This window comes from Panthera tigris, chromosome B2 (genome assembly GCF_018350195.1).
Source record: "Panthera tigris isolate Pti1 chromosome B2, P.tigris_Pti1_mat1.1, whole genome shotgun sequence".
NCBI lineage: Eukaryota > Metazoa > Chordata > Mammalia > Carnivora > Felidae > Panthera > Panthera tigris.
In genome coordinates, this window is record NC_056664.1 from 39657997 (window position 1) to 39674545 (window position 16549).

Below are 16549 nucleotides of genomic sequence, written 5' to 3' on the forward strand. Positions count from 1 at the left end.
TGGGACATAGAAACACCAGGAGCCATGGAGTTCACAGACCTGGGTGTGAATCCCAACCCTGCCATTTAAGGCTCCTCGTTAGAGGCCCCTGGGAGCCTTCATTCACACAGAGCATCACAGCTAAAGAGCTAGGGTGTGCCCCACCCCAGGCTGTTGGCACAGAGATGACTGGGATAAAGGAGAAAAGCCCAGGGCCGGGGCTCAGCCACTAGTTGTTGGTGGGGGGTGGGGGAGAAGAATTGGGGGCATTGGGACTTCCCCGATGTCCCTGGATCCACCACACTTCCCCTGCTGCTCCTCTGTCAGGGAAGCCCCTAATTGGTGGCTTGAGGCTGAGTCCTGCCCCTGCCAGGGATCCAGAAGGGAACCAACTCCTCTCCCTTGCCCCACCCATGAGGCGAGGGGGAGGTGACAGGGCCACAAGTCCCCTGAGGACATAACCTGTCACATCCTGCCCAGGACAAGTCCCTGCAGGATACCCCTCCCTGACTGGGCTGCCCGAACCCCTCCCCACCCCTGGGCTGGCAGAGGGGCCTCTGATCTGCTGGGGAAGGTATTTCAGCTCAGGGGTGCAAACACTCAGTGCCTGCTGTGTGTGGGAAAGGGGGGGTTGTGGGGGCGCTTCTAGGGCTTGGCCGTGGGAGGGGAGATTAGACAAGCCGGGCTCAGAGCGGTGGGGTTGGCATAGAGCCCCATCAGGGCACCTGCCCTGCCAAAACAACGGGAGAAGACAACGTTGCAACTTGGGCCTCCCTGGCGATGACTGCCCCAGCCTGGGGATTTCAGGGAGGTGGGGCCGAGAAAAGAATGATGTTATTGCTTTTCCAGGAACCTCTTGCTGGTAGCTAGGTCCTGCAGGCCTCCCACAGAGGCCTAACCCAGGGCAGGGGATAGAAAGCTGCTCTACTTTGAGACTCCTGCACGTTCCTACTGGGAGTCCTCTCTTGTAGTTCAATCCCTGTTTCACATTTGAGGAAACTGACGCCCCAGAGATGCCAAGTGACTTGCCTAGAGGTCACACAGCAAATTCATTCCAGGGCTAGCAGCAGCAGCGTGCCTCCAAACTCCCTGCCTGGTGTTCTTTCCACCCGCCCCCCCCCCCCTTTGACTTAACTACACCTGTGTGTGCCATCTAGACAGGTATGTGAGAGTCTGTGACATGTCCACGATCAGAGCCAGAGTCCCCATGCCATGCGGGCCACTTTCTGAGTTCTTCCCATAGCTGCAGACCGCCCTCCTGGCCAGGCCCAGCTTGTAGACAGTGCTGTCAGATTAGACTGAGCAAGAACTGGGAAGGGCCCGGTGTGGCCTGTCCCCCGGGGGAGAAGCATTATGGGTTCTACTGACCGCTCCTTCCTGTTCAGCGACCAGAAAACAGAGAACAGGGAGGTAAGTCACTTGTCGCAAGACACACAGCTGGCAGGTGGCAGAGCCAGATTTTGAACCCAGGCAGTCTCACTCCAGTCCATGCCGCCATACTGTGGGTGGGATCGAGGTGAGCAGGCTAATGGGGCCAAATCCCACAGGTGCCTGTGTCGGTGGCCATGATGTCGCCGCAGATGCTTACCCCCCAACAGATGCAGCAGATCCTGTCACCCCCACAGCTGCAGGCCTTGCTCCAGCAGCAACAAGCGCTCATGCTCCAGCAGGTGAGTCGGGCCCCGGGGCAGCTGGGAAGTCTAAGAGAGGAGGGGGGGGCAGGGTAGGTGCTGGCTTCCCATCTCCCACCCTGTTTACTGCCAACATCACTGCTGGCCAAAGCAGTGGCAGGAACCAGAGAGACTGCTCAGGCTGGACTGGTCTGCATTCCTCCACGGCCGCCGGGGACAGGTCAGAGGTCAGGCCTGTCCCACAGCAGCACCCCCAGACTCCTCCTCGTACGGACCCCACCTCTATATCCAGAACCCCAGGGAAGGGCAGAGTACTGGAACCTCCTGGCACCTTGTTGTGACCTGTTCAGGAGACCCACCAAGAGGCAGGGAGGGCTCACAGCTGTGGGTGAAGCCCCCTCTCCCTTCTCCACCGCCTCTCCATCCAGGCCCTGCTGGGGACCCTCAGAGCCCACTAAGGAGAGCAGACATCTCCCTGCAGGGTGTCTGTGTCACCGCCCCAGTGAGACTCCCTCCTTCTGCCTCCAGGAGCCCAGTTAACAGCAGGCTGGGGTTGCTGTAGGGTCATCAGTTCCCTACCCGTGGTAACCCACTCCCACCCCTGCCACCCCTTTCTCCCCTCCCCCCGCTCCCACCCCAACCCTCCACCCAGCTGCAGGAATATTACAAGAAGCAGCAAGAGCAGCTCCACTTACAGCTCCTCACCCAACAGCAGGCTGGGAAGCAGCAACCCAAAGAGGTAAGGGGCTTGGACAGGGCTGGCTGTGCCCTTGTGTTGTTGGATTAACGAGAGCAGAAGGCTAAGCCCTGCTGTGTTCCTCGCACACGGGCGTGTAGATGTGTGTATGAGCGTCCGACGGTCCTTGCTCATGACTGGTTGCTTTGTTGTCGGCCCCTTTCCTACCCACTTGCACCCCCCCCACCCCAGCCCTGCCCCAGCCTCGGCCACTTGTCATATCCTGCCCTTCCCCTCCAGAGAACTCCCTAGCCTGCATCCCCTCACCTCATCTGGGCCACGCGTCTCCTGAGCTTCCATACCAGGCCCCTTGGCTCTCCCTCCATGCCCTAGACATGAGCCTCCCCTTCAGCTGGCCAAACCACAGCCAAGTCCTGAGCTGCCTCTTCCCAGAAGGCTGCCCTGGTGATGCCTAGTCATTTCCCAAAGCCCAGCAGCCTCCCCCTCAACAGTCTTGTAATTGTTGCATTCTCTGCATTATCTCTAGGCTGGGTTTATTGAATAGCCAGCCCCCCACCCCACCCCCAGGGCAGGCAGGCAGAGCCGTCCCTGCCTCCCAAGCACCCAGGACTTGCTTGGCTCCTGGGACTCAGAAAAGACTTGCTGACGGCCAGACTTGTCAGTGCCTGTGTGAAGAACTGAGTTGGGGGGAGGGGGTGGAGGGGGGGCGGGCAGAGAGAGAGGGAGAGAGCAGAGCTCCCATACAGCGAGCAAGCGTGCCACTGAGCAGTAGCGATGTGGCTCTTCCCTGGGCCTGGGTCCCAATGACCAGCTGATGCCGATCTTTGAAAGTCTCGTCAGACTCTTTGATTCCTTGTATCTAAGAAGCAGGAGAGGAGAGGAGCTGGAGGGGGTAGGCCCCCTCCTCAGCGCAGAAGGGGGGCACCCGGGCATGTGGGAAGGGTGCCCGCCAGGCGGGAGTGGCCCCCGGAGTCTGACAGGCTCATCGATCATTGTGATGAGAGCCCCACACCCCCCCCCCTTTCCAGGCGAGCACAGCTGCGGTGCGGGGAGCTGAGGCAGCGGAAGGAGGGGGGCGGGAGCAGGGAGGGCGTCGTGCTGCGTGTCTGGGTCCGCTGTGTGTGTTTGCGCGCGTGCGTGCGTGCGTGCGTGCGTGTGTTTACTGCGAGGAGGTATGCAGCCCTATGGAAGCTGGGCCGGGAGCAGAGAGGCAGCAGCCGCGGACGCCGCTCCCACAGCTCCGGGGGCTGACAGGCCCTGGGAGGGGGTCGCCGCAGGGTGGGGGCCAGACGGCTCGCCCTCGGCCGATGGCACCCCTCTCTGCACGCCCCCTCGGGCCCCCCACCAGGCACTGGGGAACAAGCAGCTGGCCTTCCAGCAGCAGCTCCTGCAAATGCAACAGTTGCAGCAGCAGCACTTGCTCAACCTGCAGAGACAGGGGCTGGTCAGCCTGCAGCCCAGCCAAGCCTCAGGGCCCCTCCAGACCCTCCCGCAAGGTGAGTGCGCCCCCACCCCCCCCCCCCCCCCCCGCCTGACCTGGCCCACCCCCGCTCCCCTGGGGTGAGGTGGGAAGCCCCGTGGATTCTCCGGGGGCCCTGCCAGCCTCCCGCCTTTCTTTCTCCCGCAGCAGCCGTGTGCCCGACGGACTTGCCCCAGCTGTGGAAGGGCGAGGGTGCCCCCGGGCAGCCCGCCGAGGACAGCGTCAAGCAGGAGGGGCTGGACCTCACTGGCTCAGCCACCACCGCTACCTCGTTTGCCGCCCCCCCCAAAGTTTCACCCCCTCTCTCCCACCACACCCTGCCCAACGGACAGCCCACTGTGCTCACACCTCGGAGAGACAGGTGCGGGGCCCAGGTTGGGAGAGGGTGCTGCACACCTGCCCCTGCCCCCGGGGTGCCCCTGGAGCCCCAGGGATTGGGTGGGGAGGTGGAGCTGGGTTCTGGATGTTCACCCCTCTCCCAGGGCACACGAAATTGTTCCCGGCTTCTGGGAAACCCATAGTAGGGACAGAAACATCAACTGCCGGGGGGAGCCAGGGCTGTTGGAGTCTTTAGGGTCCCTGACCACTGCCTCCGTCCTGCTCTCCTAGCTCCTCCCATGAGGAGACGCCAGGCTCCCACCCCCTCTACGGACACGGAGAGTGTAAGTGGCCAGGCTGTGAGACCCTGTGTGAAGACCTTGGCCAGTTTATCAAGTAGGTGTCACCCCCAGCAGCCTTTCCGTGGGGCCCCTGACTTCCCAGCCGGCCACCTAGCTTGCCCCTCTTTGGGCCTCCAGCCGCCAGCTGTCCTGCTGTCCTCACGCCTGGGGTACCTAGCTCCTTCCCTGCCCCCACCAGCTCCCTGATCACTCCCCCCTCCAATATGTCGCAGGGCCTGCAGCCTCTGTGTACCCCATCCCCAGGCTGTCAAGAGCTCAGCAGGGTGGGGGTGTGAGGAGCAGGAGAGGACGCCCCCCACCACCCTCCCCAGCTTCCCCACAGACTCAGCCCCGGAGACTGATGGCCTGGTGACAGGCCGGAAGGCCGGTGGACAGGCAGGGAGGGAGGCCGACAGGCGGCGGGCAGCAGGCGGCCAGCTGCCACAGCCGTGCCAGGCTCTGTCACTGACTGATTAACTCCGCTGTCTCCCAGACCCTTGCAGCATCAGGGTCAAACAAATTGTTTTCACGCTTCGTCAGAGGTTTACTTAATTAGTTCATTTGCAATTAGATCTCTCTGTAGCTGCGATTTTAGCAAAGACATCAAAGGAGGCTGACGAGAAGGCGGCTTCCTTCGTTGCCCCGTTGCCCCGTTTTTTTGTTTTGTTTTGTTTGGTGTTTTTTTCTTTCCCACCTCTTTCCCGTTGTATCCCTTGGTCTGTCTACTTTCCAAGCCGTGGGTGGGATTAGAGCATGGGATGGTGGGGCGGGGGCGGTGGCGGGGGGGGGGGTAGTAGCAGCTGGAAAGCCAGGCCCAACTTTCTCTTCTCTGCCCCCTCCCCTTCCCCCAAGACACCTCAACACAGAGCACGCCCTGGATGACCGGAGCACAGCCCAGTGCCGGGTGCAGATGCAGGTGGTACAACAGCTGGAGATCCAGGTGTGCGCTGCAGGGACCTGGGGACCTCCGGGCCCTGCCCCACCTACAGCACTGACATTCCAGGAGGGGCTTAGAGGGTCTCGTGGAAGGGTCATCTTATGCTTTCTTGTTCCTGATAGCCTAGGTCACGAGGTGATCGCAGTCTGATTCTGAGCAAATCCGGGGTGGGGGGCGGGGGAGGGGTGGCCAGAAGAGTGCCATCCTTATAAAAACAATAAAAACATTAACAGCTAACACGTTGAGCACGCCCTTTGTGCTGGTTTAAATACTTTACCTGTATAACTTGAGGAATCTTCTAAACAACCTCATATGGCAGGTACTATTACCATCCCCACTCTACAGATACGGAAACTTAAGGCCCAGAGAGGTGAAGAAACTTGCCTCTGGTCACTCACCCAGTGGGTGGCCAAGCGGGGATTAGAACCTAGGCAGTCTGTCTCCCGAGCGTGCACTCTGAAGCCCGTTCAGGGCAGTCCGTCAGGCAGCCAGTCAGCATAAACCCATTTCCCTCCGGCACCTAGCAGAGCGCCCTGCCATGAGAGGGCAGTTGTGAAAGATCTATTGAATTTATGAATGGGGGTGAATGAATCATTCATCCATTCCCACGTCTCCATTCATCGCGCGAGGACCCTCTCACACACAAGTGCCACTGAACTTGGGTGTTGTTCAACCACAGCCTCTGCCTTCGATGGGGAGAAAAGGCCTGTGCCATGAGGAAGGAGGCCCCTGACTTGTAGCAGCTTGCTGAGCTTGAGCCTGGGACACACAGTGTGGAGGGGAAGGGGGGGGGGTGCTTTATGCAGTGGGCGGCGGCCCCAGGCCCTGGCCTTGAGGGTATGAGGGGGCAGGGCGGAGCTGAGGCTTTCCAGCAGTAGGGGACCGCTGAGGTGTGGAGGAGATGGGTGGTGGGAATAGGGGTATTCATGGGTGTCTGGTGGAGGGGTAAGAGGACTGGAGGCCCCTGGGGCTCAGCCCCTGTCCACCTCCCGCCTCTTCACAGCTCGCCAAGGAGAGTGAGAGGCTGCAGGCCATGATGGCACACCTGCACATGCGGCCCTCCGAGCCCAAGCCCTTCAGCCAGCCGGTGAGTGACTCACCCCTCCCTGCGGCCCTCCCGGGACCCCCACCCTTGGCGCTGGTCTCAGCACCCGCCCCATTGCTCACAGCTGAACCCGGTCCCTGGCTCCTCCTCATTCTCCAAGGTGACCGTGTCTGCAGCAGACTCCTTCCCAGATGGTCTCGTGCACCCCCCCACCTCGGCCGCTGCCCCTGTCACCCCCCTCCGGCCCCCCGGCCTCAGCTCTGCCTCCCTGCACAGCGGGGGCCCCGCCCGGCGGAGGAGCAGCGACAAGTTCTGCTCCCCCATCTCCTCAGGTAAGGACTGCCGGGAGGGTCATTTTCCCCCGCAAGCTGGACTCCCCAGCTGGCTACCTCACCCTCTGCCTGTCTCCCCCAGAGCTGGCCCAGAATCATGAGTTCTACAAGAACGCTGACGTCAGGCCCCCCTTCACCTATGCCTCCCTCATCCGCCAGGTGAGTGTGGATGGTACAGGGGGTGGGAAGGGCACACAGGCTGCACACACACACACACACACACACACACCCTCAGTGCCCCAGCCTCCAGGAGGGTCCTAGGGCCAGAGGAGAGACTTCCCCTCCCACACCTGTCCTGTCCTGGCACATGGGTTTTCCTTCCCAGCCGTACGGCCTCTGGCACAGGCTTTGCCTCAGCACCTGCTGGTGCAGATATGTCTCTGGGGGCACACGCATTATTTTTTGTTGCTCATACCCACTGTCAATCGTTCTCTCACTCCCATGTACATACACTTCTAGGAGATTATTTTCTCATAGGCTTACCCTTTGTCTGCCTGCCCCCTCTCCCCCTCCCCCCAACCCTCTTACACACACACACACACACCCCTGTGTTCCCTCCCTCATGTCCTTAATGCTTAATGTACGTTTACATGTACGTCCGCTTGCTCTGATCTCCACACACAGGCACACACATCCTCACACTTATTCTCATACGTGCTGCATACATACCCCATCTCATGCTTTGGGTGCCCTCTGCCAAAATTAGGATAAATTCCAAATGGCCCCCACCCCGAGGACATCTCTTTCCTGAGAACGCTGCTTCATTCCCACTCCAGGGCAGGGGTGCTTGAAACCAGTTTCCCTCCAGAAGGAAGTCACGTGCTGCTTGCACAAGTGCGTAGCCCTTGAGGCTCGTGTTTTCTTTGGCCCCTGGCTGGGCTGTAACCAGCCTGCTCCCATCAGGGGACCGACAGGCACCCACCAGTCCTCTTGTCCCACAGGCTTCTGTAGTGGGTGTCCTCTCTCCTCGGGGTGAGAGTTGGGCCAGGCAAAAGGGAGAGAACACAGGCCTGTGACCCTTCGAGGCCCAGACTAAGGGTCTCTTTGCTTCTCTCTTGCCCGTAGGCCATTCTGGAAACCCCCGACAGGCAGCTGACCCTGAATGAGATCTATAACTGGTTCACCAGGATGTTCGCCTATTTCCGGAGAAACACTGCCACCTGGAAGGTGAGGCATGCTCCTTCCTCCTTCCCAAGGGCCCCAGTCACCCTTGGACATGTCCACCTCCCTTTGAGACCAAGGGTGCATAACATTTAGTCCCCTCGGAGGAGCAGTTCTATGAAAATGGCCCCAGCAGGGCCCAGGCCGCATCATGGGCCCCTCCACCCCCACTTCAGCATGGGCTATATAGTATGTTCTCAAACTGCTTCTTAATAGCCCCTCCTTTCCAGCCTTGTGCTGCCTTCCTTCTGGGAAGAAAGTTTCCTTTCTCCGGAGTGCTCCCCGACAGGCCCCAGAGACTCCAGCCCCATGAAGTAGGGCCTCCAGGAGTCCGTAACGCCCAAGCCTGTTAGGAAGAGCCAGGTTACACCCTCAAGAGACCCTAAGGGTCTAGGTATCTTGGCTAAAGGTACATGTTCGGAAGCGTAGGGTGGGGTGGGCAGTGTGCAGGCCCGGACACGTGGATGGACCAAGCAAGACCCGTAGACTGTGCTGGGGCACAAACACAGGCGCTCACACCCTCTCCCCAGCTCTGCCATGGCGGCAGGAAGATAATTGTCTCGATCCAATTAGTCATTTCAGCACCTTCAGCCATAGAGTGTTCTCAGGGGACCAGAGACAGGGAAGGGAGGGACCCTAGAAAAATGGGACACTGAGATGTGGACTGGGGCACTCAGCTATTTGGTTTTCCATAGCCAGGAGGGTGTGTGTGTGTGTGTGTGTGTGTGTGTGTGTGTGTTAGAGAGAGAGATGGGTGAGAGTATGAGGGTCTGTGCAGCAGAGTGGGGAGGTGATATCTAAACTGGGAAGGGGGAGGGGAGAGGAGAAGGGATTGTTGGCACCCTGCAGGGAAAGTTAGACACCCGGGAAAGAGTCCCTGGGTCTCAGAACCTTAATTGGATCCCTGGCTCTTGAGTCCCCCTGCTGGCCATCTTGGAAAGTGCAGCAAAACAGGCTACCTCCCCACCACCCCTCTAGGTTTCAACAAGTGTCATTGAGGCTCCCTCCCCACCAGTGCCAGATTGGGTGGGGTCTGCACAGGGCCCGGTCTCCTCTGCCCCGAAATGTGCTAACTGCAGCAGGAGACACTGCTCTATGACCTTCCGTATCCCTGTGCCCAATTCCCAAAGCTTGGGAAAGAGGCTGTTGGGCTGGGACAGCTGCTCTGATTGGCTGTGAATGATGTCATTTCCTGCCAACCACAGTCCTGCCCTCTCCCTGAGCCAGCAGGGCCTTGTGGGGACCATCTAGCCCGGTCTCCAACCTCCAGGCCAGTTTGGATGCCTGGTCTTATAAATGAGAAGAGTTCTATGCAAACATAAAGGATCACTACAGTTTTTATCTAACGTTTATCTTAATGATGCAGAGTAATCTTCTGTCTTTGGGGGTGAGACTATAGAGCCTCACTTCATAAGACAACCTCCTTCTGGGGGCAGAGTGTCATTCAGCCACCTACCCTCCTTTCCTGTTCTCTTAACTGTATCACCCCATTGTCCTTTCTTGAGATCAGAAGGAGCTGGTTTGGGGGACTTCCTGAAACCCCTCAATGACCATCTTGAAGCCTCTCCCCTTTAGCCCAGTGCCTTTGGCCTCCCATGCCACCTTCAGTTGTCACCCAGCCAGGGTCATCCCAGTCATGTGTCTCTCACTCCCAGGTCTTCACCTCCACCCCCCTCACCTAGTGTAGGTCCCAGTGCGACACCGGGAGCTGGGGGAGCAGTTGACCTTCCTAGTTAGTGCCCTGCTGCTGTTTCTGCCACTTAGGGCACTACCTGTGCTCTCCCTACCTGTGGCACAGTAGAATCTGTCCCTGCTCATGGTCCACTTTCACCCTCAGGATTTTTGCAGCCAGGCTTCATCCCTGTTCCTCAGGAAATGTACCCTGTCTACACCCAACTGTTCCCCTTCCACTTTCCACCCATTCGTCTGCCCCTTGAGGCCCCGCCTCTTCTCAACTGTATCTCGTCCCCTCCTCCCTCTTCACCCTTTCTGGCCCACACCCTGAGTTGCTGTCCACTTCAGACCAGGGCAGAAGGGTCGGGCACCAGCGTGGGCCAGGCCAGCTGCCGTTCATCCGGGGACAGAGCTGCCATCTGCCAAGCCAGTGGTCCTCACCAGCCCGCCCCCTGTGTCCATCCCCTCTCAGGGCCCGTGTTGTGGGCCCGTCCTTTTGTTTACACAGCCCCCCGCCAGACCCCTTAAATTGCCGTTAATGTTTCAGCGTAACGAATTAGTCTCTCATCACGAATCAGGCTTCGAAATGAGGGAAAAAAGCCCCGGTGAGGCCATCCTCGGAAATTGGGGTCATTCTCATTTGCAAAGCGGAGGATCGGAGCCCCGTAATGCGGGCAAATTTATTCCGAGGCAGGAGCCCCGGCGTGATTAGGCCCTTTGTAATTATCGCTCCAAGAGATTCCACTCCAGCCGCCCGCCTCCCTCGTGGATTAGCAAGCGAGTCGGAAAAATACACAGGATTTAATTAGAGGCAAATTAAAATTGGTAATGAAATCGGGCCAGTTGCAAGTGGCAAGAGTTGGAAGGGAGAGAGGGAGAGGGGATCTCCAGGGGCACGGGCTGCCCGCCCTGCCGGCTTTCTTCCCCGTTTAGAAATGTAAAGAGGAGACAAGGATGGGGACAAGGCGGGGGAAGCAGAGGGAGGACAGGTAACAGGGACAGGGATGGCTGGGGGTGGGGGGGGCGAAGCCAAGAGAGGAGAGCACAGAGACGGGACTGAGGGCCATGCGGGGAGTGGGTGGGCTAGGGCCCTCGTCTAGCCCCCCCCCCCCGCCCCGGGGGAAATTGGGCCAAGCACCCCCGCCCTCACCCAAGTGTCCTACAATTCAGATGGCCTCAATTCCTGAAGTTACCCTGCCAGGAGGAGGTGGGAGCGACAAGGTGACTTTTCCTCTTTTCTCTCTCCTCTTCCTGCCTCCCAGCTACTAAACCCGTGCTCTCCTTTCTCCCCGTGTATTTCAACAAGTATGCATTAGGCCTGCTGTTTACCTCATGCTCTTAATAAGCTGTCTGTTCTCAAAGTCATGGTTCCCACACTCCTAGAAATTGAGGAAGGTTGCAGCGAGGGTTCCTGATTTATGTCCAGAACTTCTAAAGCCTAGTGGAAATTCTGCATGCACCTGAGATAACAGGTCACTGATGTGCCAGGGCCCGAGTGTGATCTCCTGGTGATCAGGAGCCCCAAGTAACAGCTATGTGTGTCTGATCAATGCTGCCGGGAAAACAAATTATTACTACCTAGATAGCATTTAGTTGGTAGACAGGGTTTTCCAAAAGATGGCAGGGAGAAGGGGGCAGATCGTAAAATGGGTTGTGGGCTCTGAGGACCCTGGCAGTCCCTGGGTCAAGGGCGGGAGAGAGGCCTGCCTTCGCCCCTGGCTGGGACTCCTCCCTGGGGCAGCCTTCTTGTCCTTGGGCCAGGGGAGGTGGGACATGGTGGGACAGGGACTTTGCTGTGTGTGCTTGCCTGAGTGGGGAAGGGGCCTCTGAGCACCCGCCCTGTCTCCGCACCCCCAGAATGCCGTGCGGCACAACCTCAGCCTGCACAAGTGCTTCGTGCGCGTGGAGAACGTTAAGGGCGCCGTGTGGACCGTGGATGAGCGCGAGTATCAGAAACGGAGGCCGCCAAAGATGACGGGGTATGTTGGCCCAGCCCCGAGCAGAGGCATCTGCCTGGGGCGTGGACCGGGTCACCCCCCATTTTTCTCCAGGACACCCATGTGAACCCAGTCCTTCCTACTTCGGGGGTGGGGAGCCTAGAATCTGGAAGTGGCAGGTGATCAGAAAGAGGACATGTATGTCTTATTCTGTCCCTATTTCTGGCTGAGGGGAAGGAGCCTAGGGGGACCTGGCACCAGAGACAGAGACCCAAAGTAGCCATGGCTGGAGCTGGGACATGGGCAGATGCCAGCTAGGTAGCCATTGGTGAGGGGGCTGTCAGCCTCAGAGTCGTACTCCCCTATCTCATCACAGGATGAGCTGACCTCTGAGGACCCCAGGCCCCACCTCTGTGTTTTATAGGGAAAGGAGACCCAGAGAGGGCAAGGGGCTGGGGGAAGGTCACACCGTACTGCAGATTCACAGCAGAGCTGGGTCTCTGAACTCCCACCTTTTGCGTTCGCTCTAGCGTGCAGCATTTTCAGTGGAAACTGCGGAACCTGGGGGCGGGTCGAAACCTCCCCTTGGCTTCCCTTCCAACACCCAGTGGCCTTCCCACCCCAGATGTCCCTCACGTGGGCCACCCTTTGCCCGTGCTTCTTGGGCCAGAGGCCTTTTGGGAGGGGGAGAGAAGTGAGGCAAGTAGGTGGATATCTATTTGTGTGAATGCCTTTTGCCCTCGAAGATCTTTCTCCTGGGAAAAGAGCCTCTCCACCCCACTCAGCTGTGGGGGCTGGGCAGGGTTGGGGCCTGGAAAAAGGAAGGAGAGCCATCCCCTTCTGAGTGCCCCCCTCCAAACATGGGGGGATTATCTTTACGTCTCTTTACCCACTTGGTCAGAAGACCTGGATTCAGATGCACCTCTGCTTCTCACTGGCTGGGTGAGCTTGGGTCAGTTCCTTAACCTCCCTCAGATGCTCTGTAAATGGGGGGTAGGGGATTAATTGCTATGGAAGAGGGACAGCCTTGAGCCATGGTTTTTCCTGACCCAACTCCTGAACCCCTTCCTGGGCAGACAAGCCTTTGGCGTGGAGCACCTGGGGACAGGCCAAGCCAAGCCCCTGGGTTAGATGTCCCACGATTCCGTATGGCAAGATAGCGTGGATATTACAGACTGGGGAGGCCAGGGCTCTAGCTTGGGTCCGCCAAGCACTGGGAAATGGAGACAGCAGAGAAAAACTGCTGGGGTGGCATGATGTGAAGACAGGCATTGGGAGGGACCCCCGTTCCCACTTGCCGGCTCTGAGACACTGCCCAGGGCCCGGGAAGGGGGCTGTCAGCACATGCCATGCCATGCCGGGTCAGCGTGAGGGTTGAGGGCGATGGAGCCCGCCCAGGGCTCAGCAGACGCTGCTGACCGTGCCGTAGCCTCCTAGCATCAGGAATGGAATATCGCCAAGTGCAAGGCGACCTAGGACCTAGTCAGGGTCAAGGCCTGAAGGAACGAACGGAGCACTGCCTTCTCTGTCTTCCAGGAGCCCCACCCTGGTGAAGAACATGATCTCGGGCCTCAGTTACGGAGCACTTAACGCCAGCTACCAGGTGAGTGTGCCCTGACGGGAGCCCTTTTCCCTCTTGCCCCCTTGCTGTCCTGCCCACACACACTGCCCTTCGTCCACTCTCCCCTGCAGAGCTCCCATCTGGCTTGGGAGGGGGAAGACCACTCCGAGGGGCCCAAACCCCAGCCCTCTGCCCCACCCCAACTCGGGGCACCAAAGCAGGGAGGGAGGTCGGCATAATCAGCTGTGTCCCCTTCTCTGGCTCGTCAGGCTCGGGGCCCTCTGCCTCCTGGGAAGGGATAGGTCAGGCCCACGTTCCCAGGTTCCCGGGAATGTTGTGAGGCAGTGGGTCAGGGTCACAGTCTGGCCTTGGGAGGGGAGGGGTGATGTGTGGGAAAGGCCGAGCCTGGGCTGGGGACTTGCCAAGATAGATCTGCCAGCACAGGACGCCCTGGAGGCTTTCTAGGGACACGGAAGGGACAGCACCTGCCTGGATAGGGCTGGCTGACGGGGCCAACCCTGTGCCCTCCAGGCCGCCCTGGCCGAGAGCAGCTTCCCCCTCCTCAACAGCCCTGGCATGCTGAACCCGGGCTCCGCCAGCAGCCTCCTTCCACTCAGCCACGACGACGTGGGCACCTCCGTGGAGCCGCTGCCCAGCAATGGTAGCAGCAGCCCCCCTCGCCTCTCCCCACCCCAGTACAGGTGAGCACACAGCATGGATCCCCCACCCCCGGGGCCCCTCAGACACCACTGCAGGTGGGGTCTCTATCTTCTTACACCCCCCCACACACACCTGTCTTCCCAGACAAGTGACTTCTCTTTCTCCCTTCCCATGGTGCCTCTCCTCCCCTCTCCCTTCTCATTCTCCTCTCTCCGCTTCCTTTTTATTTCCCTCCTTCCTGCTTTCTTCCTCCTCTCCTTCCTCCTCTCCCCCTGTTCTCTGTCTTCTCCCCAATCAGAGGCGACCGCTGCCCAGCCCAACATCCCCCTTCCTGGGAGGAGAGCTCTGGGGGAGATCAGACCTAAGACGTCAGGCGCCAGTGGCTCAGGGATGATGCGGTCCTAGGGGAGTGAGCTGCGGGCACCCCACTGCACCCCCAAATTCTGGGTGTTTGTGGAGGCTGGGGAACATGCCCCCCCCCCCCCACCCCGGGTGCCCACACGATCCCTTCTGTCACAGCCACCAGGTGCAGGTGAAAGAGGAGCCGGCCGAGGCAGAGGAAGACCGGCGGCCAGGCCCCGCCCTGGGCCCCCCCAACCCCAGCACCGCGGGGCCTCCAGAAGACAGGGACCTGGAGGAGGAGCTGCCAGGAGAGGAACTGTCCTAAGGGTCTCTAGGGGCAGGCAGGGCAGGGGTGAGACCCCTCCCTCCGGAACCCAGGCCCCACCTACCCCCCCACTCCTCAGCCCCACCCAAACCTCAAGGCACTTCCAGGACTCAGATGGGGGGGTGGGGGAGGCTGGGCCAGCAACTCCCAACGTGACCTGACTGACAGACGCTTGGGGGCAGCGACGGTCCTGCCCCCGAAGGGACACCAAACCCCTGGTCTGGGACCGGCAGAGGAATCGGAGGGCCCAGACCCTTCCTCAGACCCTCCCCTACATCTGAATACCGCCTCCCCCCAACCACCAGCAGCAGGGCCCTCCTCCCCCACCAGCTCTCCCCTACAGGGCCCCTCAGCGCCATGGAGACCCGCAGGCGGGGCTAAGCCACCCCTCTCAAACCCAGGGCCCCTCGCACCTGGCTCTGGCAGTGTTTTCTGGCCAGAGGCCCCCCCCCCTTTCCTAATTTGTGCCCCCTTTCACCTTCTTTTCCGTACTGTGAAGAAATCTCCCCAGCCCCCACCTCCTCTCCCTGCCCCGGCCTGGGCCGGGGCGGGGGGGAGCTGACGTTCCAGACCATCCCCAGAAGAAACGGGCCCCCTGAGCTGTGCCCACTCAAGAGCCACAGCTGGGGTGTTGCTGCCCTGCGGGGTCTGTGAGAGCAGGGCTGCCTCGCTCCCGGACAGGAACCCAGGCCGAACTGGGCCTCCACCCCATTCACTGGGTGCCCCTCGGCTGCCCCCCACACACCAGGGAGCAGAGGAAGAGGCCCAGTGCTGGCTTCCTCGCAGAGGTCTGTGCCGGGTGGGCCGATGGAGGGGGAGCCGCGAGGCCCTCGAGGCTGAAGCTGCCAGTGCCACCCAGGAAGCATCCTGCCTCTGTCACGGGAGAGGCCAGGCCGAGACCAGGCTTGAGGGACAGGTGACTGCTGTGACCCAACAGGTCACCCCCAGCCTACAGGTCCCCTCATGGTAGTCCTCCCTCACCCCTCCTCAGTCCCCCTCCCCACCCCCAGTTAAACCGATGACCAAAGACCTTTCTTATGCCGGAAGCAAAAACCAAAACTTTTTGTTGGCTTTTTCCTTTGTGGCCTCCCACCCCCACCCCCACCCTTCTTGCTCCCCGTCCCTAGCCCCAGGCTGGAAGCCCTCCCTCCACTTAAGTTATTGTTTTAAACCAAAGTTTACAGTGTCTGTTGGTGGCCCAGACCCTCTCTCCACCCTTCCTCCACCCCACCCTGAGGACCCTGGGACTCAGTAGAGGCTGGGGGCCCTGCTCACCCCTACTTCTGCTCTTGGCCAGCCAGGAGGAAGGTCCGAGGGCAGAGGGAAGGAGGTGTGCTGCCCTCAGCATCCCGAGGGGCTCTCCTCTCCTCGGGCAGTGGGCCTTGAGCCCCAGTCCCAACCCTGGGCTGCTTCCTGGGGGCTCTCCAGACCCCTCGCTAGGACCAAGTCCCCCATCACACTGGGAGTGTGGATTCCAGCAAAGGAGCTGGAAAAGAAGTGAGACTCCACAGACCCCCTATGGGGGACCCCGACTTAGGCCATGGACTGGGTGTGTTGGATGCTCGTGATACCCCAGGCCAGGCCCCTTTGCTGAGAAGACCTCCTTGGACTATTTCCCAAGAACCCCCCACATACACCCCTTCACAAGCCACCCCTCCTGAGAGGCAGGGGGCCCTCCGCCCCCTCCCCTATGTACTCCCCACCTGTGTTCTGTTTGACCAGCACAGAAATATTAAACGTCCTCTATTCACCGGGCCCTGCGTGTGTCACCAGGGTGAGGGGGGAAAGGCACTGAAGTGGAAAGATTGCTCTGAGGGGCTGGGGGAAGGAGGCCCTGTGGACAGTGGGGGCTCCTTAGGGGTGCTTTCTGGGAGTGCATGAGCAGACCAGGACATGGGGGGGGGGGGGCTGCGGGGGGGGGGGGCGGGGCAGGGAACCTATCAGCAGCTCCCACCTGCCTCTTCCACTGTCACCCTGGTGGTGTTCTCTGGTATTTTCTTTCAAACCAGGTCTCTCCACCATTTTTTCTCCCAAAGTCACTGTTCCTTCCTGCCCGCCCCCACCCCTTCCTTCAAGGGTAGGTTCAGCAGGGAGATTTCTTCCGGGGATGGAGATGATCCTTGCTGCAG

At 60.0% G+C, this 16549-nt stretch overlaps 1 protein-coding gene across 8 annotated transcripts in view; it reads left to right on the forward strand.

The window, feature by feature from the left end:
* The window catches only part of FOXP4 (forkhead box P4), a 51135-nt gene extending 34959 nt beyond the window's left edge, over nt 1-16176 (forward strand). Inside the window, exons 4-18 of one of the 8 annotated variants that reach the window (XM_042986321.1) lie at nt 1527-1649; nt 2263-2349; nt 3656-3803; nt 3935-4148; nt 4397-4501; nt 5299-5386; nt 6387-6470; nt 6553-6760; nt 6843-6919; nt 7826-7927; nt 10766-10816; nt 11453-11574; nt 13069-13135; nt 13625-13794; nt 14273-16176. In XM_042986321.1, the coding sequence (XP_042842255.1) occupies nt 1527-1649; nt 2263-2349; nt 3656-3803; nt 3935-4148; nt 4397-4501; nt 5299-5386; nt 6387-6470; nt 6553-6760; nt 6843-6919; nt 7826-7927; nt 10766-10816; nt 11453-11574; nt 13069-13135; nt 13625-13794; nt 14273-14420 (1794 nt within the window). In that variant the 3' untranslated portion in view covers nt 14421-16176. The remainder of the gene's footprint in view (nt 1-1526; nt 1650-2262; nt 2350-3655; nt 3804-3934; nt 4149-4396; nt 4502-5298; nt 5387-6386; nt 6471-6552; nt 6761-6842; nt 6920-7825; nt 7928-10765; nt 10817-11452; nt 11575-13068; nt 13136-13624; nt 13795-14272) is intronic. The other 7 variants (XM_042986324.1, XM_042986322.1, XM_042986323.1 and 4 more) reach the window with 7 other exon arrangements.
* Nucleotides 16177-16549: the final 373 nt, after the last annotated feature.